General features: G+C 54.4%; 2 protein-coding genes and 1 long non-coding RNA gene across 4 annotated transcripts in view; 2 read left to right on the top strand and 1 right to left on the bottom strand.

The window, feature by feature from the left end:
• The first annotated feature begins 335 nt into the window (after positions 1-335).
• On the top strand, positions 336-2,277 carry ENHO (energy homeostasis associated). The gene is made up of 2 exons (XM_036081393.2): positions 336-492; positions 1,475-2,277. Exon 2 carries the CDS (start codon positions 1,634-1,636, stop codon positions 1,862-1,864), a length of 231 nt encoding a protein of 76 aa, XP_035937286.1. The 5' UTR covers positions 336-492; positions 1,475-1,633; the 3' UTR covers positions 1,865-2,277.
• A 60-nt stretch (positions 2,278-2,337) lies between these two features.
• DNAI1 (dynein axonemal intermediate chain 1) overlaps positions 2,338-22,465 on the bottom strand; it is a 65,694-nt gene continuing 45,566 nt past the window's right edge. The window contains exons 13-20 of the mRNA XM_078061398.1: positions 15,370-15,617; positions 10,515-10,604; positions 10,294-10,381; positions 9,582-9,661; positions 8,205-8,353; positions 7,997-8,096; positions 5,631-5,816; positions 2,338-2,666 (exon numbers count right to left, since the gene is read on the bottom strand). Coding sequence (XP_077917524.1) covers positions 2,568-2,666; positions 5,631-5,816; positions 7,997-8,096; positions 8,205-8,353; positions 9,582-9,661; positions 10,294-10,381; positions 10,515-10,604; positions 15,370-15,617 — 1,040 coding nt within the window. The 3' untranslated portion in view covers positions 2,338-2,567. The remainder of the gene's footprint in view (positions 2,667-5,630; positions 5,817-7,996; positions 8,097-8,204; positions 8,354-9,581; positions 9,662-10,293; positions 10,382-10,514; positions 10,605-15,369; positions 15,618-22,465) is intronic.
• LOC118528764 (uncharacterized) overlaps positions 5,138-22,465 on the top strand; it is a 45,416-nt gene continuing 28,088 nt past the window's right edge. For both annotated transcript variants that reach the window (XR_013443734.1, XR_004913803.2), the window contains exon 1: positions 5,138-5,418. This is a non-coding gene — a long non-coding RNA (uncharacterized LOC118528764). The remainder of the gene's footprint in view (positions 5,419-22,465) is intronic.

Raw genomic sequence — 22,465 nt, 5'->3', positions numbered from 1 at the left:
GAGATGGCTCCACCCCCCACTGGCCACTGGCCGCCAGCCGCCGGCCTCCCAGGAAGCGAGGTTCTCCGCTGTTTTTGCTGCCTGCCGAGCCCAGCCGAGCCCAGCCGAGCCCAGCCGAACATAGCCGAACGTAGCCGAACGCAGCCGAGCCTACCCGAACCTCGTGCCCGGGCCGCCACCGCCGCCCGAACGCCGCCGAACGAGCTAGCGAGCCGCCGCGGCCGCGGAGGAGGCACCGCCCCAGGGAGAGGAGGTGCCGGCTCGCCGCAGACCGCCCGCGGCAGAGGCCGACCCGGTCGCGCCGCGGCGGGAGCGGCCGGCGGAGGCTGCGCGGCCGAGGGGGAGGGCCGGGGGAGGGGACATCGCCCCTGCCCGCCTCTTCCCGCCCCCCCCTCCCCCCCGCCCCGCGCCCGCAGGCTCCAGAGACTCAGTCGGCACCCAGCATCGCGCTGCCCCGGACCCTCCCGCGGGCGCGCACCGGGCTCAACTCAGGTAAGGGGGGGTCCTCCCCCCATGGGTACGGGGACCGAGAACCAGAGACAGAGATAAAGAGACCCAGACCCACATGGAGACATAGAGGCGCAGCCGGGGAGAAAGAGACAGACACAAAGACAGAGACACACGCGACTCACAGAACTAGAGAGACAGACCCCCACGGAGAAGGGGAGAGAGACACGTCCACGGGGACAGAGTGACACACAGCAGGGAAGAAAAGAGACGGAGAGACACAAGAGACCCATATACACAGAGAAAAGAGATACACTCACTCAGAGATGGGGACACACGGAGAAAAATAAAAAGAGAGCCACACAGAAAGACAGCTGCACACACACAGAGGTGGGTATGCAGAGCGGAGGCACATCTAGGCAAGGGCACCGAAAGATTAGGAGCCAGACACACAGACACGCACAACTGACCTGGAGAGAGAGTCCCACAGAGAGGCACACCTAGGAGCACCGCCCTGGGCACACAGACCCACACACGCGTGCCAGGGCCTCCACAAAGTTCCCTGTGTCTGAGCTCGCACCCCTGGAGGCCTCCCGGGCTGGCTGGCTGGAGTCCCGAGTAGGGGGAGGCGCCCAGGCCACACCAGTGCTGGTTACAATCCCCGTCCTCTGAGGCCTTGGGCTTCCTTAGTCTCATCCACTCAACACAGTGCTTTTGAGAGCTGGAAGCTTGGTGGCGGGGCCAGGCCGTGCCCACTGGTTCTAAGGAGATTGAGATATAGGATGTCTACTCCAGCTTTCCCACTGTGGCCGCACCCGCATGCAGGTGCCCAGAGCCAGGCCTGAGGATGGGGGCCTTGGCTCTGTGGGGTATTTAGACCTGCTGGGACCCAGAGTCCTCTGCCAGGAAAGCCAGAGATGTGGGAAAGGACTCTGTTCTATACCCCTCTCCTCCTAGGCCTCACCTTACCCCTTCAACCTACCCCTTCCTCCTCACCACCCTCTCCTCTGCTCTCTACCTGCCACAGGCTCAGGACTGCAGGTGGACATCCACTGCCCAGGAATCATTGAGTGTGTGGACAGGACAGCCTCTTTGGAAGGCCAGCTATACGGGAGTTCCGCCTCGGCATGGGCCTTGCCACTGAGCCAGCCCCGTGGTCTGGGCTGGTCTGAGGGTGCTGCCTGTCATGGGGGCAGCCATCTCCCAGGGGGCCCTCATTGCCATCGTCTGCAACGGCCTTGTAGGCTTCTTGCTGCTGCTGCTCTGGGTCATTCTCTGCTGGGCCTGCCATTCCCGCTCTGCGGACATCGACTCTCTCTCGGAATCCAGTCCCAACTCCAGCCCTGGCCCCTGTCCTGAGAAGGCAGCCCCGCCTCAGAAGCCCAGCCATGAAGGCAGCTACCTGCTGCAGCCCTGAAGGCCCCTCGCCTAGCCTGGAGTCTGGGGCCTAAGTCTGCCCCACCCAGAGCCTGGAATCAGGATCCCAGGGTCTAGCCAGCCTGGGGTCCAGAACCCAGAGTCCAGCCTGTCTGGAGCTGGACCTAGCAGCCCAGAGTCTAGCCGGTCTAGCCCCACGAGGCACTCTGGTGGCCCTTCGTACAGGCCTGGGGTGGGGGTTCATGAGTTGGTGCTAGGGCCAGGGCCATCTTGACTCTGCTCCATACTGAGGGCCAGGGACTGGGGCTACCTTTCCCTAGGCCAATTGCCTCCAGGCCCTTGAGGTTGGGGAAGCAAACTGGAATCCATGGCAATAACGGGAGGGCGTCCAGGCTGGGCCCCTCCTCGGGTCCTCCCACTGTTTGCTGGATAATAAATGGAACTATGGCTCTACCCTGAGATTTCCTCCTCTTCCTGAGGGCCCTGCAGTAGCAAAAATAAAGGTGTGGGGTGAGTTTCCAGACACCGGTTTATTTGTGCAAAGTAGGATGGGATAATGGTTGAGGGCCAAGTCCTGGGGTGAGGTGCTGGGACCAGGGCCGAAGTAGAGAGCTGATGGTAGATTCTGGGACCTGATCAGGGGTGGGGGTCACATACTGGGTACTAAGGCTGGGCTTGGGTACCAGGGTCAGGGGTTACAAGTACTGGGTTCAAAAAATGGGACAGGGACTGAGGCTAGGCCCTCAGGTCTTGGTTTTCACTTCCCTCACCAGGTTCAGCAGTTTATCCAATTTTGCGATCTCCACAGCTGGACCCTTCTGAACCTCCTGCCCCTTCTTTTCCTGGGGAGGGGAGAAGTACATGGGGGGGGGATGGTGAGGGATGGGCCACCTTTCTCTGGGTCCCAGTTCTGCCTCCTTTGCCCAGCCTGCCCCAGCTTTGTCCCGCCCCTCTCCCCGCCAGTTAGATTCTGGATCCCTGCCTCTCCTCACCCCCAGCTCAGGTTAGGAGACCCGGGCCCAGCTGGGGCCTCCGAGAAGCATTCGGTCTGGCTCTGAATCTCAGATCAGTAAATGGTCTTGATGCTGGGAGCAGCGGCAGAAGGTATCTCCCCGCGAACCCTCAGAGGAGCTAGCCTTTCAGGCTAGGAGAGCTGTAGCTCCGGGGAGAGGTAAGGCCTCTGACTGTCGGGACCACCCTTCCCACAGGAGGGGTCCTGGCTGAGTCCTAACAAGAAGCTAAGGGGTGTGTGTGTGCGGAGGGAGAGAGGTCCGGACAAAGCCACAGGTGGGAGACATTTGGGGCCAGGCCTGCTGTTTCAGACATACCCAGGGTGGAGGAGGGTGTCAAGAGACCCAGGAGGGCACATGAGGCACCCCGTGTGATTCCAGATGTCCTTAGCTGGGACTGGCCCTCAGAAGAGCAGATCCTAAATTTATGAGCCCTCACCCCAGCCTACAGGGCACTGTAATGCCCCGAGAAAACGAGAATTGGGACACTGGGGTATGTGTCACAGGCCCCGAGAGCTCCACAGCAGACCAGCCCCAGTCCCGTCCTCCCTTCTGTCCAGGCAGCGGGGTATGGCCTAGGCTGGCAGCTGCCATTTCCTGCCTTTCCTCTGCTCCAGAGCCCCCACCCCCCCTGCCTGCCCTGCCCTCTCAGCCACCTGTGCCCACTGCTCGCTGGCACCCGCTCCAGCCTCGCCTGCTGAGGACCCAGCCTGGGTCTGGCCTGGGCTGTGAGGAGAGGAGAGAGTGCATGGCCAGCAGGCCCCTTCCTGGCCCCATCCTGGCTACTGACACCATGCAGAGCTCAGATTTCCTCCTGGGGTGACCACCGCACCTGCTCCCAAATCTGTCTCCCCCTCCCCTTGTGGCCCAGTGCCTTTGGCACTACCCAACTCACCTCTACACTCTCTAGGCAGAGGACAAAGATGTCTTTTCCTTTAACTACTCTCCCTTCCAAATCAAGTTAGTGTTCTCTTCTTGGCCTCACCCCATCCCCTGGGAGTTTGGGACCTGGCTTATAGTTCCAGCTTTGTCATTAACTCCCTATGTGACTTTGGGCAAGTCCCTTGCCTTTCTGGGCTCAGTTTCCCACCTATACTGTAGTGAGGGAAAGATAGCCTTTGACCTTTGACAAACTGTGCTCTGACACCAGAGGAAGCTTCCCGGGTCAGGAAGTTGGGCCTCTGGCCAAACCCTCCTGGGAAGGACAGGGAGACTGCAGCCCAAAGAGGAGGGGCAGTAAGGATGCTCAGAGGACTTCCTTTTGAACAAATCACTTGGCTACTGATAGGATCAGATGACAATTTCACGGGAACCTCCAATCCACCGGAGCACTAGCCCCGAACTGTCACCCGCTCAGGTCCTCTGCTCCCCAGGTACCCATATCCTCAGGGCTTCAGAGATACAGGTCCCCAGATACGCAGAGCCCAGCTCTCTTAGCTAGGGCTGACCCTTGCTCTGAGAGGAGTTGGGACTGTGGGAGATCCTTGCCTCCCTGGGTCAGAGTGAGCAGGGCAGGCCCCCGCCCAGATCTACCACCCTCCAGGTGTGATGGCCGTACCCTTGCCCCTCCCACTGGGCTGTCCAGCTCTGCCAGCTCAAGCCTGGGTCTCTCTCCTCACTATATTAAGAGCAGATTTTATCTGTTCCACAAATTTTGCTGTCTCCTTCCCCCTCCTTGAGACCAACTTGCTGGGCTCAGCAAAGAGCTTCAGACCATGCCCGACCCCCTACCCCACCCTATCCCTTCCCACCCCACCCCACCCCACCCCACCACCCCCAGCCCACCACAGCCTCTAGGCCACAGCTGCAGGCGCTTAGCAGCCTTCTGAGTATTTATAGCCAAGTCCACCCCCTCCCCCAGCTGGCTACAATTACAGGCCCGGCCAAACTCCCAGCCCTTGTCTCCTGGTCATGGTGCGGAATAGACCAGGCAGGTACCAGAGGGATGTTACGTTGACCCCTGCTTTGGTAAGGGCGCAGGGGGGCAGTATCACTAGTTGAAAGAGACAGGGCCCTGCCCTTGCCTCAAACCGCAAATAAATGCCTCGTATTGCAACCGAGAGGTGTAGTCATCAGGGCAACTTGGCCCAGCCCTGGCTCAGCTCTGATCCTGGCCCAGAACCTGGCAGAAAGCAAATTCCATATCTTCACTTAGCACCCAAATGGGCAGGACTGGGCTCTGGATTCGAAGGCCTGGATGCTTAGGTCTGAACCAGGACTCTGAAATCTAGACTTTGAGGTGCTGGCTCTGGGCTCCATAGCCTGTTTTCAGGGCTTTGGGGCTCTGGGCAGGGCCTCCAGATCAGTACAAATCCCAGAAAGAAACCGGAGCTCACAAGGAGGGCTGCGTAGCTGCTGACCTAGTTAACCTCTTTTCCTTTTCACGTTCTTCCCTGTGTGGACCCCCAGCTCCCAGCTCAAGGACCACTGGAGCTGAGGCCAATGAAGCAGTGACTAAGCCCCAAGCCCCCTTCCTGGGTAATCTGGTCTACACTAAACAAGCCAATGATGTCTATGTGCTTCTCCAGGCTTTGGACCCATATAGTCGCCTACTTACCGATGTCTCCACCTGGAAGTTTCACAGGTAACTTAGATTTAGCATGGCAAAACTGATCTAATTTTCTCTCCACAAACCTGCTTCTCCTGTGCTCCGTATTTGGGCAAATGACACCATCCTGACCCTGGGTTTCCCAAGCTAGAAACCTGGGGGCCACCCCCTGGCTCCTCCCCCTGCTCTTAACCCCCACCATCTTGGACTTGACTTCTTACAGCCGCCCAAACTACCCAAGCCTGTACCTTTGGCATCTTGCGCAAGTTGGGTGAGAGCTTGAGGCAAATGACGTGCCCACGGTCATCACCCACAATGATGATGGGGTGGATAGGATTGAACTGCACATGGGTGATCTTGTTCTTCTTTTTGGCCACCACGGGCTGGTTGCAGATGGCCTCATACTTGTTGATGGACAAGTCAAACACATGGGTCTGTGGAGAGGTGGGTGTCAGCACACTCAAGGATAATGGGGCCCCTGTCCCCCACCTCAGAAGAACCAGCACATGGGCTTTCTGGGGAAACACAACAGAAGCCTGGCTAGCTGGAGCTGGAGGCAGTGGGAGAGGGGATTTGTGTCTCTGATTATGTGTTTTCCGAACATAAAAAGGTTGGGAGAAAATTTAAGTCTATGCAGAATTAACAATAATAGCAACTACCATACACTTACTATGTACTAGCCTCTGGGCAAGCATGTTACATAGTTGTATCACCTAATAATCCTCACAGACACTCTATAAGGTAGGTTCTGTTATTAGCCCTATTTTATAAATGAGGCGATAGAGGCTCTTAAGGGTAACTTGCCAGTAAGTGGCAGAGCCAGGGTTTATACCAGTTAATATATGCAAGGTGCTCAGACAAATGTTTAATCTTATTTTTACCATTCCCTGAGTCCAAGCCATTAGTAACTCTTGCCTGGACAACTGTGGCAGTGTCCTGAGGGGTCTTTCCGCTTCCACTCTTGCCCTCTACCATCCATCCTCCAGGCAGCCACTAGACTTAGCTTTAAACTATCTAAAATCCTCCAGACGTTTCCCTTGGCAGTATTCATAAAATCCAGATTCCTTACTCCAGATTTCTGCACTCTCCACTCTCACTTCCTGCACTCTCGCCTTTGTTTCCTAGACCCAGCCACACTTGCCTGCCTGTCCCTGAGACCCTTTCAAGCTTGTTCTCACCTCAGGGCATTTGCCCTAGCTCCTCCCTCTGTCTGCAGTGCCTCTCCCCGGCTTCACCAGGCTAGCTCTTGTCATTCAGCTCTCAGCCTGAATGTCACCTCTTGAAGAAGCTTTCCTGGACCACTCTAAGAGACCGCCCCGTCCTTTTCTTTTACATCACTCCTTTTCTCTCTCTTTTAAAAAATATAATAGCTTTATTGAGATATAATTCACATACAAAAACATTTACCCACTTAAAAGTATACAGTTCTTGGTTTTTGGTATATTCACAGTTATGCAACCATCACCACAACCAATTTTAGAACATTTTCATCACCCCAAAAGAACCCTTGTGCCATTAACAGTCACTTCCCATGTTCTCCCACACCCCAGCCCTGAGCAATCACAAATCTACTCTCTGTCTCTCTAGTTTTGCCTAGTCTAGACATACATAAATGGAATCATACCGTGTGTGGTCTTTTGTGACCGACTTCTTACGCTAGCATGTTTTCAAGTTCATCCACGCTGTAGCATGTATCTGATACTTCATTCCTTGTTATTGCTGGATAATAATCCTTTTAGATATACCATATTTTGTTTATCCATTCATCAATTGATGGACATTTGGTTTGTTTCACTTTTTGGCTATTATGAATAATGCTATGAACACCGTGTGCACACATATTCCTCTGGTCATCTCTGCCTAGCACTTAACGCTAATTTTGTGGTTGCCTTGTGTCCCTTTACTTTCACGAGAATGTGAGCTATATAGTTATATAGAGGGACCTGCAGGGACCTAAGTCGCCAGGCCCTGCCCTGGTGCTGGGCACCATAGTTGCCCTTAGTAAACATCTGTTCGGCAAATAGGTGACTGATTGACTTTAGGGTGATGCCTTCAACTATATAGACTTTCCTTGAGTGGGTGCCTCTCAGGTTATATCAAAGGCCATAAGGAAAAATGGATTTGCATCCAAGAATTTCCTCAAAAAATGTTTGCTTCTGAGTTTTTACCAATTCTCAGTGTTGCACAGACCCCTCCCATCTTCCTTCCTCAGACTCTGCTTGCACATTCCCAGGGATGGGGACCTTGCTACCTTTTAGACATTATTTCAATCACAGATAAATTCTGGTTCAGAAGTTTTGCCTTACATCCAGCTTGCCTCTGCCGTCCTGTAGCTCGCTCCCCAGGGCCGTCAGAGAAGGTAACTGTTCCTCACGGCATCTTATACCCCAGAGTGTTCTGTCCTTCAAGATGAACAGCCCCATTCTCTCCTCGAGGCCTCGTGGGATGAATGATTCCTCTTTTGACAGGGCCCTGGCTGGCCTACCCCTTGAGAATACAGAGTCCTTATGTCTCACTTTCCTCTACCTGATAAGGGCACTGCATGGCTCTCTAGGGGGGAGACCCTAAGATACCTCATCCTATCTCTAGTAGAGGGTCCGAAGGGGGCACTCACCTTCCCATTGGTGGTGACTGCTGCAAACACAGTAGAAGAGTAAGGTGCCCAGGCCACATCGCCCACAGCTGAATTTAGATCATAGATGAACATCGGAGTCCTGCAGTGGTGGAGGGGTGGAGAGTTCACCACACAGAGGACTCGCGGTGCTAGAGTCCCACAGGCCCCCGCCCAGGGTGGGGTCTGAGGGAGGGCATGGCTCTCTCACTTGATGGTGTGGTCCCAGATCTTCACGGTCCAGTCAGAGCTGCAGGACATGAAGACCTTGGTGTGGTATGGGTTCCAGGACACAGCGTCCACTGCCATGTTGTGGGCATCATAGGTGTCGAGGAATTTGCTGGAGTAAGATTTAGAGCACTGGGGCGAGGGTGAGGGCAGTGGGAGGATCAGGGATTAGGAATGAGAGAGAAGTCAGCAGCCACCACTTCCCTGGAAGCCCTGGAGAGTCAGAACCTAAGACTCCTCTTCTGTCCCCACATCACTGTCACAGCTGAACTGGGGCCAAGCTGCTGGCTGCTCTTCTCTATGTCCTCAACATGACCAGAGAGAAAGGAGGGGCTTAACGGGCTGGGGAGTTTTCCTGGAGGGTGAGAGACAGTGCTGTAGTCTGCCCAAAGGATTCCAGGCCAAGCAGAGAAGGCCTTCTCTCCCTGAGTCAAGGCAGAGCAGATCTGGGGGCCCTGGGTGAGGTGTGCCCTAGCCTGTGTCCAGGCCAAAGCTATGGGCAGACAGACAGAGCCCTGGGTCCACTCATAGCCCACAGATAAAATCCTTGCGATAGTGATAAACATCCCGCCTTGCCCAGGTAAGAGTAGGTGCAGAGCCAGGAGCAAGTCCCAGTCTCATGATTTCCCATTGGGTTTCTTGCCCAGACCAGCATGCGCCTCTCTCTCCCTCCAAGAGACAGTGTGACTGACTAGTCTCCTCCCTCCTGCCTCTCCCATGCTTGCCATTCAGACAGGCATAGAGGGGGTTGGGGACCTCTTTTGCATTCAGACCAGCTCCTGCTGGGCCTCAGGGGCTCCTGGGAGGCTGTCTGTAATTAACATTCTGAGTCTTTGAGCCTAAGAAAAGCTTGCAGCAGAGCTATTTCTGGATGGATGGAGGTTCAGAAGGATGTTCACCTACTAACACTGAGACCTTACAGAAACTGGCCATGAAGTTCCATCCTACTGGCTGGAACACACCCAAGATTCAGAGATTAAATTTTCGTGTTACCCGGCCTTCAGAGCTCAGCTCAAGTTCCAGATCTCCTCCAGGAAGTCTTCTTGGAATGTTCCAACTCCCCCCAACCCCCACTCCCACTTCTACTTCTTCTACTCCTAGGAAGGGCGGGAGGGCCCAGAGGGAAAGATACCAGGCTGGGCTAAAGTCACCCTCTAGATTTTCATCACCTTTTCTGCAGTCGTCCCCTCTTCCTGCCACCCAAGCAAGTCAAGACTACATTAACTTCTCCCAAGAAGCTTTCTAGAACTGACTAACCCTAAGGTCTGCCAGAATAGGGTCTGTTGAGAAGGATAAAGTCCCATGGTTCTCGGGTCTAAGCGGCCCCGTAAGAAGCTGGCACAGGGCGGCGCTGCCTCACCTTGTAGATCTTCCCCTCCTCTGTGCCCACTAGGAACATATAGTCAATCTCTTTGTGGAAGTCAAAGGCGGTGCCACAGCCTTGGGAGAAGAGGCAGAGCAGCTTTAGCCCGGTTCTGGGAGGGAGGCTCCCAGCACCTCCTCTACCCAGCAGGCCCCTGTGATAGCCTGAGCCCCGGCTTTCAGCTCTCGCAGGGGCTGGGGCCAGGCAGGCAAACAGAAACTGGCCGTCAGGCCTGCTGCCTGTCCCAGGCAGTTGGGACTCTGCTACGGCCAGGGCTTCTGCAGACAGGAATGGCGCCTGGGTAAACAAGGCAGGGATTGATTTAAACAGGGTCAGGATCAGGGTAAACAGGGATAGGGTCTGCAAACAGGGACATGGTCTGTGCAAACAGGGATATACTCTGCATAAACAGGGTAGGAATTGAGTAAACAGGGATAGGATCTGGGTAAACAGGGGCCTGATCTGCATAAACAGGAACAAGGGTGTGCAAACAGGGATGGGATCTGCATAAACAGGGAGGGTCTGCAAACAGCCAAGCTCCGGGACAGGGACAGCAGGGCCAAGCTTTCCCATTACCTCCTGTCCAGGCTTCTGTCCAGCGCAAGTGGAGGAGGGAGTGCTTGCTAAAAGGGGAGGGCCACCGTCTCTGACCCTCACGGGGCCTGAGTGAAGTGGTCAGGTCTGGATGTGAGTGGGCTGGGGTTCCTACCCACTGTGTGTAGCTGCAACCCATCGAGACCATCCGTGGTGTTGCCGTCCGCCTTCAGCTTGATGACATCTGTGTGAACCAGCTCGCTCTGCGGTCAGAAGGGGTGGGGGAGGGTACATGGGTGGGGCTGAATCAGCAGGGCTGAAGGCTGCCTTTGCCATTTAGCACCCTCCCCCACTCCCCAACTCCACCCTATATGACACTTTCTGGGAAACAGGCACCTTCAAGAGCGTCCAAGACACAATCCTGCCATCAGATGACACAGAGAAGAAGTTGAGGTTGTTGTCCATGTCATCCTTCTGCCACCTGACCTGAAACATCCCAACCTGTGAGCTTCGGGACACTACTAGGATGTTGAGTTAGGACTGGGAGCTGAGCAGGGCTCCCTCAAGAATCTGTGTGAGCTTCAGAAGCAAGTTCTGGGAGCCCATTTCCCAGAGTCCCACAGTTGGCCCTCCCTCTCTCCTTCCACCCATCTCTGTCTCTCTCATCCCTCTGTCCCTGACCATTCTGGAGTAACCGTGCCAACTCAGGGCACTGCCCTAATCCACTGGCTTGGCAGTGGAGGTGCCCAATTCCTCCCTGGGTTGGGTTCCAGGAGCCAGTTGTAGGGAGAAGGTGGCATCTCTGGGCTCATCCTCCTTATGTAGGCAGGCCTGGAAAGAACAGGGTCCGTCAACCAGTTTCCTCACTTGTAAAACGGGAACCATAACAGCATAGGTTTGCTGTAAGGGTTAAATGAGACCATGAACATGAGGCCCTGATGTGAGAACATTGCAACTATTAAAGGTTCAATAAATGTTAGCAAATATCCCCATTATGACCCTCATCCTAGGAACTGGGGTGCCAAGGTTCTGCAGGGGGCTTTTTTCTGCTTGCTTGAGGGGGGGTGCCCTCTTCTTCCAGGTTGGCTTTTCTCTAGGCAGTCTCTCCTGTTTCCGCCTTCACTTCACCACTAGCTCCTGCTCCCAGGATCTTGCTCCCAAATCTCAGATTTGAGCTGCCTTCCTCCATCTTCAACTCAGGGTTAATAATCGTGCCCCACCCATCTTCTCAGGGCTGGAGGCAAACATATGGTAAAGTGTTTTGGAGACAGAGCTGTTGTCTTATGAAGATGACACGCTTGAGGCTCAAGTTTCTGTTGCCAGATGTGGAGGCCTGGCCAAGTCCTGTCCCAGAGAGCTGGGGTGGGGCTGGGTGCCCAGAGCTTTCCATCCTCCAGCTCCCTCCAGACCTCCCATGCTGGGACCCTGTCCCTCCCTCCTGTCACAAGTAGGGGCCCGGTGAGGGAGGACAGAACCCACTACGGCTGCCTGTGACCACAGCTGTCACCGTGGCTGTTGAGGGGGCTGGCTGGGGGAGAGGGGATCGCCTGTCCCCAGCCAACCCCCAGGCCTGGCTGATCACAGCTACAGAAGGGCGGGCCCGTCCTGCCTGGGCCTGTCTAGGCAGCTGGCTCTTTTTTCACTGGGGGGCCTAGAACACCCCAGAGCCTCTGAGGTATAAGTCCAAGCTGGCCCTTACACTGGGACCACTTCTCCTTCTGTGTAAAGATAGGCTCTTTAAAGGGGGGAGGGGACGGGGGGTGTCAAAGGCCAGGCTGTAAGAGGCGCTAGGGAGCTACAAAGGGAAGTGTTTAGTGAGCAGCCACCGGCAGGCATGGAAATTGTAGTTCACACCCCACTTAGCAGCCCGATGCCCGATGGGGGTTGCTGCATGTGTTTGCAAGTGAGCAGGTATGTGTGTGTGTGTACAAGTCACACACGTGCTCCTGGGGTGGAGGTGGGAGGGTAGGAATAAAGGGGGGTGAGCAGGTGGTAAGTGGGGTTCAGAGAATGAACGAATGTCCAGGAAGTAGGTGGTAAGGAGCAGATGGGGCCTGCTTAACTGATTCCTTCTGTTCTGCCTTATCTGATTAGGGCAGACCTGCCTGCCCCCAGTCTCTGCTCAGCTATCCTTCCCTGCTCCCTTCCCCAGTATAGCACAGAACACACACACACACACACACACACACACACACACACACACACACACACACACACACACACACAGAGGGTTGCTGGTTAAGGCTTCACGTTGGGGCTTGAACAGGGCTGGGCTACCCAGATGGGCTCCCTTGGGCAGTAGCCTGGGCCATGGGCTAGGAACCTAGTCCCCTTTGAGCAGACAGTTCTCTCCCTGGCTCCAAAACCTTCCATGGCTCCCTGCTGCCAACAGAACAAAGTTCTTCTGCCTCAGCCTGGCATTTGAGATCCTCTCTGGTCTCCTCCAAGACACAGTCCCTTTAAGAAGGACTTAGACTCTGATGTCACTGACGTGCCATTTACCAGCATAGCTTTCCTCCAAGCTCCAGGCTTCCACAGCCCACTGCCTGTAGGATGCCTCCTCTGACTTCTTTTAATTGTACGTGTTCCTCTGGCTTCTTGTATTAACTTCTGGCCAAACCTGCTCCTCCTCTGTCATTCCCACCTCCCTGGGTGCTCTCCTGGGCGGAGTCTCAGGGAGCAGCACCAATTCTTCTCCTTTCTCATATCCATCTCGTTTCCTTCTATTGATTTTACTGCCTCAAAGCACTCACCCTACCTTCTCATTTCTATCTCCACTGTCCCTGCTATAGCTCAGGCTTCGAAGTTTCTCACGCTGTGGTGAGAGGACATCTCCAAGACATCAACATGACTGTGTTACTTCTCTGCACCAAACTCCCTGATGGCTCGGCAGCCATTTTCAAACCATGCTGGAGGGAGCTCTGAGGAACCGTATGAAAGTACCTTCGAGGATGGGGGGGAGGGGTGACAACAGGGGACCCTCAAGCAAGCAGGACCCTGACTCACCAAAGCAGCCCCATTCCCACCTCTGAGATACTGGGTTCCTGTACTAGCACTTTGTTTGAAACCACTGACTTCCGAAGCACAAGCTTCCTCCTTGCTGGAGAAGCACACTCACTCAGGGTGCTGGTGCTTCCCTGGGTCCTGCGCCACCCTCTCTGTCTCTCCCACTGCGCTCCAAATGTTGTTCCCCGGCGGCCACTCTACCTGACGCCCCTTTGTACCCTTTCTCATCTAACTAATACTTTCTTTCTTCTTTTTCAGCTAAAATCTAGACTTCATTTGATTTTCTTGGTTTCCTCCTAATATCCTTTTTTGTTATATTCTAGGATCTCATCTTACATTTAGTTGTTATTAATTAGTGCTTTCTCATCCCTTACAATTCAGCTCAGGTGTTGCTTCCTCTGGGAAGACCTGCCCCCCCCCCCGCTCCCTATCTTGGACAATCTCCATGTCCCCCCTCAGTGCCCCCAGGAGCCCTCTTTCGCAGGTAGCATTTGCCCTGTCCTGTGCAGCCCATGGCTGTGCTTATCTCCCCACTAGGAACCCCAGGGACCAAGCCCTTAAGCACCTTCAGCTCCCAGGGGAGCACACAGAGGAGTCACTGAATGGATAGATGAATGAGGAAAGGGCGAGGAAACTAGAGGCAAAGAGGGAAGTTAGGAAACCAGCAAGCGAGTGCCTGGCAGCCCCTCCCATGTCACAAGCCACGAGTTCAGCCGAGAACTCTCGAGTCTTTGGTTTTGCAAAGGCACTAGCCCTGTTTCCCCAACAGGATGGTGGGAGAGCAGAAGGCCATCCCTGTCCAGGTGGGTTCCAGTCTCTCCGGCGCCCACCCAATGAAAGCGATAGCTTGTCTTCTCCATGCCCCATTTCTTTTCCCAACCTGCTATTTGATTCCAAGAACACAGCAGAGTGGTAGCCGGATGGTTGGCCTTGGCTCCTTGTCCTCTCCTGGGCTTGAGGAGGGTGGTCAGGCCAATCAGAGATGCTCTGTGCGTGGCTCTGGGCTATCTGAGCTGGGAGAGCATGGGCAGGCCTGCTGCTGGTTTAGTCTGATCAAAGCAGGTCTTTTCTCCTCTCTTGGTTCTTTAAGGTCTCTGCAGACATCCTCTGCATGTCTCAAGACCTCTGTGTGCCTGGAGGCGATGATGGGAAGGTGGGATTTTCAGAGGAGAGGACTCCTGAGACTGTCTGTGAGCTTTGGTTCCTGCTTTGGTGGAGAGCAGGGGGGAAGATGTCTCATGGGAGGAGGTGCCTCTCTCTCTGTGCCCTGGCTCTGGGTAAAGGGTAAAGCAAAGAGGGCATCATGTCCCCTGTGCCTGGCCAGTCCCCCGCTCTGCTCAGGGAGCTGAGCTGTCTGAGAGCTGAGAGCCAGTGCCTAGGGCAGGTGTCCACATGACACAGGGAGCTCAGAGCCAGGAAGGCAGGGGTGCAGAGTCTGCCTGGAGACTCTATCGGGGCAGGGGCTGAGGAAGATGAGAAGACAGAGTCCCAGCACTGCCTGATGAGCTCAGAGACCGTGGAAAACTTAAGGCAGAAATCCCTCCTTAGATTTGCCCAGACCTGCCTGTGGGTAAGGGTTCACAGCCCCAGAAGGAGGGGGACTTTTGGAAAACAGTAAGGGAAGGTCTACAAAGCCAGAGCTAAGAGACTTTCTGAAGATGAAACGTTGAAATCCACTCCCAGTGCAACCAGATGGGAGACATAGGGTGAAATCTAGCTCCAGTGTCGGGGTAATGGTCCCAGCCTATGCCTGTCTGGAGAAGAAGGATGCTAGAGAGGCCTCAGGGACAGACCTTACCTACCAGGCCTTACAGCCCTGCCCAGAGGGCAGACAGAGTGCAGCATCTACCCCTGTCTGGGAGTTGCCCCAAATCTAGCCCAGATGGCAGAGGAGAGCCCTGGTGGGGAGTTGAGGAAGCCCATACGCAGGGAACTGGAGCCCTTGACAGACTCAGCAGAGGCCCGTCAGGCCTTCGAGTCTTCCAGCCATGGGCTACGAGTTCCTGACCGCTGCACCTAAGAGAGCCTTAGCAGAGAGGGGCCCTCCTGATAGCAGCTCTGCAGCTGCAGACCCCTCACCTCCCAACTACCACCTCCTGCCCCTCTCTGCCCCTTCGCACACCCAGCTCCTTGGCCTCTAAGCTGTCATCCCCATCCCCTTGCCTGTTGCCTGTCCTCCCTTCTCCCCAAGGTCCCTCCTCCAGGGGTTCAATCCCCGCTTCTCCCACCCTGGTTCGAGGCTGACCTGCCACACAGGGTCCGTGTGCTTGCCAGACTTGGCTGAGCTGCGGAAGGAAGGCTGGGAGTGGGGCTTCTTGAGGTTGTAAATGGCCACGTTACCGTCGTAGTGGCCCACCACCACCAGGTAGGGGTGGTCCGCGTGCATGTCGAGACACATGATGCCACTCTCGCTGCTGAAGATATACTCGGGGAAGCTGGGGTTCTTCATGCTGTAGAGCAGCAACATGCCCCGGCTCTGCTTCATGAAGTTGTCTGTCGCAGGGAAGATGCCAGGCTGTGGTGGGAGGGTTCAGCTGCACCCATGCCCCTCCCCCACGGGGTGGACAAGACCAGCTGGCTGTGCTTGTCAGAGAGTGGGGGGTTCCTCTCCCGGCCTCATCTTCTCTGTCTCAGAAAGGGAATCATGAGACTTGGCTTCCCCCTTCTTAGGGTTTATGGGAGGAAAAGGTGACCAGGCTTATCTGAGGGACGGGCAGTAATTCTCTTTATTCTCCCTGGGGTACAGGAAAGAGGGATGCAGGCTCAAAGAGTTGCTAGGTGAAGAATGTGTGTGGGCTTGGGAAGAAGCAGTAACCTCAGAGAGGGCTCAGAGGCCCGGCCCAGGGGCAGGTTGTTGTCCTGGACGATGCCCATATTTTCCCCAGCCCAGCCCAGGACAGGAGTTCAGTTTGGACTAACATGGAATTCTCTATAGGAGTTCCAAATTAGCTGCCTCTTGGGCATCTTCCCATACCCTCTCGCCCCACAATCCCCAGCTGCAGCCTGTGTCCTAGCCAGGCACGCTCCCAGAATCGAGAAGTCCCAGGACAGCCAGCCAGGCTTCCACAGGCCACTGTGTCACCCTTCAGGCTCAAGCACAGCTTTTGGTGATCAACAGCAGACCACTCAGCAGAGGCCCTCCTCCCTGCCCACCCCATGTCAGGGGAGAGCCTCCCTCTCTCCTTCATCCTCTGCTCACATGGCTCCCATCCTGATAAGGTAGTCACTGAACAGAATCCAAGCCCTCAAGTCCAGCTCTCCTGCTACCATCAGTCTAGGACCCTTCCCAAGCTCAGAAGAGGAGGAAGTCTAGAGCAGACCCCATCTTGGGGACCCTCTGCTAAGGGAAACTTCTACATGAGATGATGGCTCTCCACCCCCCCACCCCCCACCAGGGCTACCTCTTTTGCCCCTGGCAACCGCAAGCCTAGGCCCTCCAGACAAAGTGGCCAGTCCTGAGGTCTCGAGCCCATGGATGGGAAAAATAGGGAGGCCACCCCACCCGGACTAATTTTGCTGAGTCATTCTTTCTGTCTTATTTCTTTTCCTTTCCTTTCCTTTCCTTTCCTTTCCTTTCCTTTCCTTTCCTTTCCTTTCCCTTCCCTTCCTTTCCTTTCCTTTTATTCTCTCTCTTTTTAAGATTTATTTACTTATTTTTAGAGAGAGAGAGAACATAAGTGGGAGGGGCAGAGGGAGAAGGAGAGAGAATCCCAAGCAGACTCCGTGCTCAGCCCGGAGCCCAGTGTGGGGCTTGATCTCATGACCCTAAGATCATGACCTGAGTGGAAACCAAGAGCTGGACGCTCAACCGACTGCAGCACCCAGGTGACCCTCTGTTTTATTTCTAATGCTGTCCCTTACTCAAGGGAGGAAGTGCCTGGGCTGGGTTCAGGGACAGTCTGGGTTGGGTTCCCTGGGCTCTGGGGATGAGCTTGGCTACAACGAGTTACTAAATATTCGCACCCCAGGCACTCTGCAAACACCACTCGGTGCTTACTGGGAGCCAGGACTAGGGAGCAGGGTGCAGCCAGGAGCCAGGCTGGCCTGAGGTGGGTAGAGCTGGAAACTAAGGCAAGCTGACATGCCCACCAGAGCAGTTCTCTGTGCAGGAGCCCACATTCCCTTGCTAATCCTTACCAGCTCTGGGATTCCTGTTGGGAACCCCTCCCCTCACCCCCATCCCTTGCAAAGGAGGCTTCATGTGCCAGGAGGGAGTTGCTCCTCCAGTGGAGGGTGCCAGGATCCAACTGGAGCCATGGGAACGTCACACCATGGTTGAGGAAGGAAAGTGTTTCTGCTCTGGAGAAAGCAAGCCTCTCACAAAGAGGAGGAGCTGGGGGCTTCCAGATCCCCCAGAGCCAGGTGGGTCACTCTATGCCTGACACTCCCTCAAAGCCAGTAGGAACTGGCCTTCAGATGGTGTGGGGAGCTGGCAGTCCCTCAGCCTGTAGGACTCCTCCTGGGTGGGCCCCAAGGGCTGACCCTGCAAGGGAGAAATTTGCAGCTGCTGAAGGAAGTTATCTGTCCCACCCAGATCATGCAGGGCTTGAACTGGGCAGCGTGAGACTCATTTGTAGCTCCTTTTGTTCATCCCACAAATCCTGAGCACCTGACTGGGCCTCCCCTTGGGCTGGACCCTGGCAGGGACAGAGACACTCCACTGCAGATGTGGGCTTGCCCTCAGCAGCGCCTCATGTGAGGAGAGAGGCAGACCCTGCAGCTGAATGAGGCCAACCCCTCAATGGGGAGTGAGTGGTAACCACCAGGACACAGGTGAACTCTTGATGCCCTTAATGTGCGGTCTGTCCCTGATGCTGGGCCAGACTGACAGAGGATGAATGGGTAGGCACACAGGTGAGTGGGCGAGCGAACAAGTGAAGGAAAGGGTGAGTAGGCGGTGACTGATGTTGGACTGAGGATTCAGAAGCTCTCCTTACTTCACCAAGGGGCCAAGGTGGGTATGACCCTCACACTTGGTCCTGATGTGGCATGGGACCTGGCCCCTCAAGGGACAGCAGTGACCACCCGCCCCTGCATGTGTACAGAGTCTTCATGACCAGTGAAACCAGAAAAGTGGGGTAAGAAACCCTAGTCTGGTTTAATAACTCTGTAGTGAGGACATCTCTGACCTGCTCACAGAACCCCTGAGACTAGAGGCTGGGCTTTGGCTCCCAATTTTTATACTGGGGTAAACTGAGGCCAGAAGGGAGAAATGGTGTGCCCGGCTGCATCAGACCCATCACATGGTGTTTGCCTCATGCAATATCTTGTTTATAGCTGAAGTTACCCTGCACTGATCTGGTCTTTATGTGGTGGAGAAAGGAAGGGGACACCAGACCTAAGGGGGTGGTGGTGACTGGCAATGCTGGTCCAGTCTCTCCAGAATCTGGACTAGAGAATGTATAAGGGACAGGGCAGTCACACAGGATAAGGGAAACTTCTGGCAGAGAGAAGCATGGATTTCAAGAGACGGGGACACAGAGAACAATCAATCACACTAAGACCTTAGATCCTGCCTGAGTTCCTAGACCACATGCTCCTGACAATAAGCCTCTGCTTCTTAGCCTGCCCCTGGTGGTCTCTGTTACTTGCAACCAAATGAGCCCTTCTGACATAAAGATCACGATCTCTTCTTTCTTTTTTTGTAAAGTAAGCTCTACACCCAACATGGGGCTTGAACTCACAACCCTGAGATGAGGAGTCTTGTATCGTGTTCCACTGACTGAGCCAGTCAGGCGCCCCAAGATCACAGTTTCTTTTTTTTTTAAAAGATTTTATTTATTTGACAGAGAGAGAGATTGCGAGAGCAGGAACACAAGCAGGGGGAGTGGGAAAGGGAGAAGCAGGCTTCCCGCTGAGAAGGGAGCCCGATGCGGGGCTCGATCCCAGGACCCTGGGATCATGACCTGAGCCGAAGGCAGACGCTTAACGACTGAGCCACCCAGGCGCCCCAAGATCACAGTTTCTAATCAAGACTAGACTGTGTGTTTCCTGAATTCCAATTCAAGGTTCTGTCTGCCAAGCCACAGTGGGAAAACACAGAAAACTCTCATTTAACTGGGGCTTCCTCTCCATTCCATCTTATTCTATGATGTTCTCATCCCTGACTCCAGTGGCCCCTGAGACCTCACTATTTCATTCTCTGAGTGTACCCAGTGTGACATCACAGCCCAAACCTCCAACATTAGCAGCATGAGATCATCATCTTGTTTTCCAGAAGTCCTAAAATGACATCACTACTGAGGCCACCAGGGATCCCCATGTGATATCTTCACTTAGGTAACCAGCAGTCCTAGTGATTTGTTTAGTGATCATTACCCAGTTCTCCAACGTTCCCGGTATGATATCACCAACCAGGTCACCAGCAACCTAGGACATCATTGCTCGGCTCTCCAACATTCTCAGTATGATGCCACCCACCAGGAGTCCCAGTACAAGATTGGCATCAAGGGGTCATCTTTAGTGCCTCAGTTCCCAGTGGAGACTAGAATCTCATCAGGCTCCAGGCTTACAGAGCCCTGGGCCCTGAGCCCTGGGATACTTTGTCCTGAACGCCACAAATTTCCTGGTTCCTCAAAGTAGGACTGGAGGGTCCGTCCAGTGACACAGATGGGAGCCCCCAACCCCACACTCCATTGTATGAAGAGGGAAAGACTCTGAAGTCTGGGGCCAGTGAGGAATTCCAGGGTCCTCCAGGCTACAGGATTTCAGTAAGTAAATATGGCTAGGTAGAAGGAGAGGAGGAATAAAGGAAGAGAAAGAGGAAGTGAAAGAGGGAAAGAGAGAAGAAAAGAGGGAGGGGAGGGAGGGAGAAACAGAGAGAGAGAGAAACCACCTGGTCTGAGACTCTGAGACAGAGGGAGAAGGTTCTGGCTTGGCCTTAGCTCCACTTTATGCTCTTGCCCTTCTCCAGGAAGCCTTCCAGATTATTCAGCCTCTCCTCTGTGTGTGGGCCCCCTCCACTCTTCTCTACCTATATGTCATTATTACAGGTGGTCATGAACAAGTCTTTTCCTCAGCCTGCCACAGAGGCTCCATCAAAGGATGGAGTGAGCATGGGTTAGCCCAGCAGGTTTACTCTCTCCGTTGGGAGGGTTGCCTCTTGCTACCCCTGCTCTGCTGGATAATCTCTAAAGCCTCCCTGACTCTGGCCTTCAATGATCCACAAGATTCTGGGAAGGAGAGTCAACCCCCTAATAGAACCTGTTCTGGCAGCTCTCAGAAAGCCATGGTCTCAGGGGCGGAGGGGCTCAATTCCACCATAGACCAAAGCTCTCCCTCCCTCAGCTCCCTGTGGTAGGGCCCTGGCAGAGTCGTGCCCAGTGAGGAGCATGGACGGATGTCTTCTTGAACTGGCAACCACTGGGTGGGAGGTGTTGCTCAGTCCCAGAGCTCTACCCCTGCCCGGCAAGTAATAACTCTAGATCACAGGGGGCCACTCTGGAGAGTTCTGGCTGTCAGGAGAAGCCCAGGCCCTTGCTCGGGATTCGGGGAAAGCAAGACAGACAGAAGGAATGTTGGGGTACCAGGCTAAAGCCAGGTAAGTGGTCAGAGGGAAATAGATGCCAAGCTGCAGGGACAGGTTACCGAGCCAGCCTCAGACAGCAGGCCTCCCCATCTCCTACTGTGGCTTCCCAATGAGTCCAGCCCATGGCTGACTCCAAGGCAGCAGCTGTTTAATGATTCCCTTATTGAGTCATGCAAGACTCATTTGGAGGGGAGCTGTGGTCAGCAGAGTAACACCCCCTGAGGCGTCCATGTCCTAATCCCTAGAACCATAACTATGTTACTTAGCAGGCAAAAGGGATTTTGCAGATGTAATTAAATTAAAGACCCTGAGATTATCCTGGATTATCTGAGTGGACTCAGTGTAATCACAGGGGTTCTTATAAGGGAAGGAGGGAGGTGAGAGTCAGAGAAGGAGGTTGAGGAGAGAAGCAGGTGTCAGAATAACATGATTGCTGGCTGGAAGGGGGCCACAAGCCATGGAATGTGGGCAGCTTCTAGAAGCTGGAAAAGGCAGGGACATGGATGTTCCCCTAGAGCCTCTAAAAGGAATGAAGCCCTGCTGACAACTGACTTTCCTCAGCAAAACCCATTTTAGACATCTGACCCCCAGAACTGGACAATAATAGATTGTTGTTGTTTTAAGCCATTATGTTTGTAGCAATTTGTTCCAGTAGCAATGGGAAACAAATGTAGTAGGCGTTCTGGGAGGTTTGGCCCAAACTCTACTTTGAGGAATCAGAGGGAGAAGCCCCAGAGATGGTACTTTTTCCTGGGATGGTTTGGAAACAGTGTCTCTAGAAGTCAGGGGGATGGATGCAATGATCCCCAGCTCTTCTAATGACAATAATGAAACCCTCCCTCAGCTTCCCACACCCAGTCCTGCCACCTTGGACTCCAGCAACAGAAATGCCCTTTGGGTTAGGATTTTCACAGTCTCCAAAGGCAGGGGACTATCCCAGGGCTCACCAGGAAAGGGCATCAGTGCTAGAGGGTTCCAAACCTCCGGCCTGGCCCAGCCTCTCAGGCAGCTGGGCTGAGCCTGGGTTCAGCCTCTCAGGCAGCTGGGCTGAGCACTTTCCTCCGATAAGAAGTCATATTTAAACAGTGTGGGAAATAAGAGCAAGGCCGTGGAGACAGAATACATCAAGCGGGACATTTAATTTGATTTAGGGAAAATGAGGCAAACATTTGAGAACCTAAATAACTAACCAGTAATTACACTAACAACGGGAATGCCCTTGCACTACAACCCGGCAAGCACAGTGGCCTTTACGGACTGTATTTACAAAGAGACCTGACAACATAATTAGTCCTGTAAATTTTACGCAGCCTGCAGCTGAGGAGTGATGGATTTTGTGTGTGGAGGATGAACGGGGAGAAATGAGGTGGATGAATTTCCATTTTCAGTAAATGAAATTAACACTGCTTAATTAGTGAAGCTGACAAATAAATGATCAGGAAAGATTTAAATCCCTACAAGTGTGTCTCTGGCCTCGGCAGGCTCAGAGAGGGGCCAGGATGTAATGGGACAGAGGGGGAAAGCATTCCGTGCTGGGGCTCGGGGCCCGACTTTGGCCCCTCTGGAGGGCTGACCCCAGAGGGAGGCTGGGCTGAGGGACAGCGGGCTCCTCTGTCTTTCTTAGACGTGGCCCGCTGGGCGGCTTCCCCCTCATCTCCTGTGAGCCACTCAGGACCACACAGAGTGTCCAGGATCTCTTCCACCATCCCTGCCCAACAGACCACGAGGAGTTCCCATTTCCCTGCTATCAGCTGGCTAATGGGCTGGAAAGGACCCCTTCAGTGCAGCAGGCCGATATAATTGCATCCCCACT

Source organism: Halichoerus grypus, chromosome 14 (assembly GCF_964656455.1).
Source record: "Halichoerus grypus chromosome 14, mHalGry1.hap1.1, whole genome shotgun sequence".
NCBI lineage: Eukaryota > Metazoa > Chordata > Mammalia > Carnivora > Phocidae > Halichoerus > Halichoerus grypus.
Note: the sequence above shows the minus strand (reverse complement) of the source record. Positions and strands in the feature narration are given on the sequence as shown.

Coding starts and splice junctions, on each gene's coding strand:
- ENHO (XM_036081393.2), top strand. CDS start 1,634: ATGGGGGCAGCCATCTCCCAGGGGGCCCTCATTGCCATCGTCTGCAAC.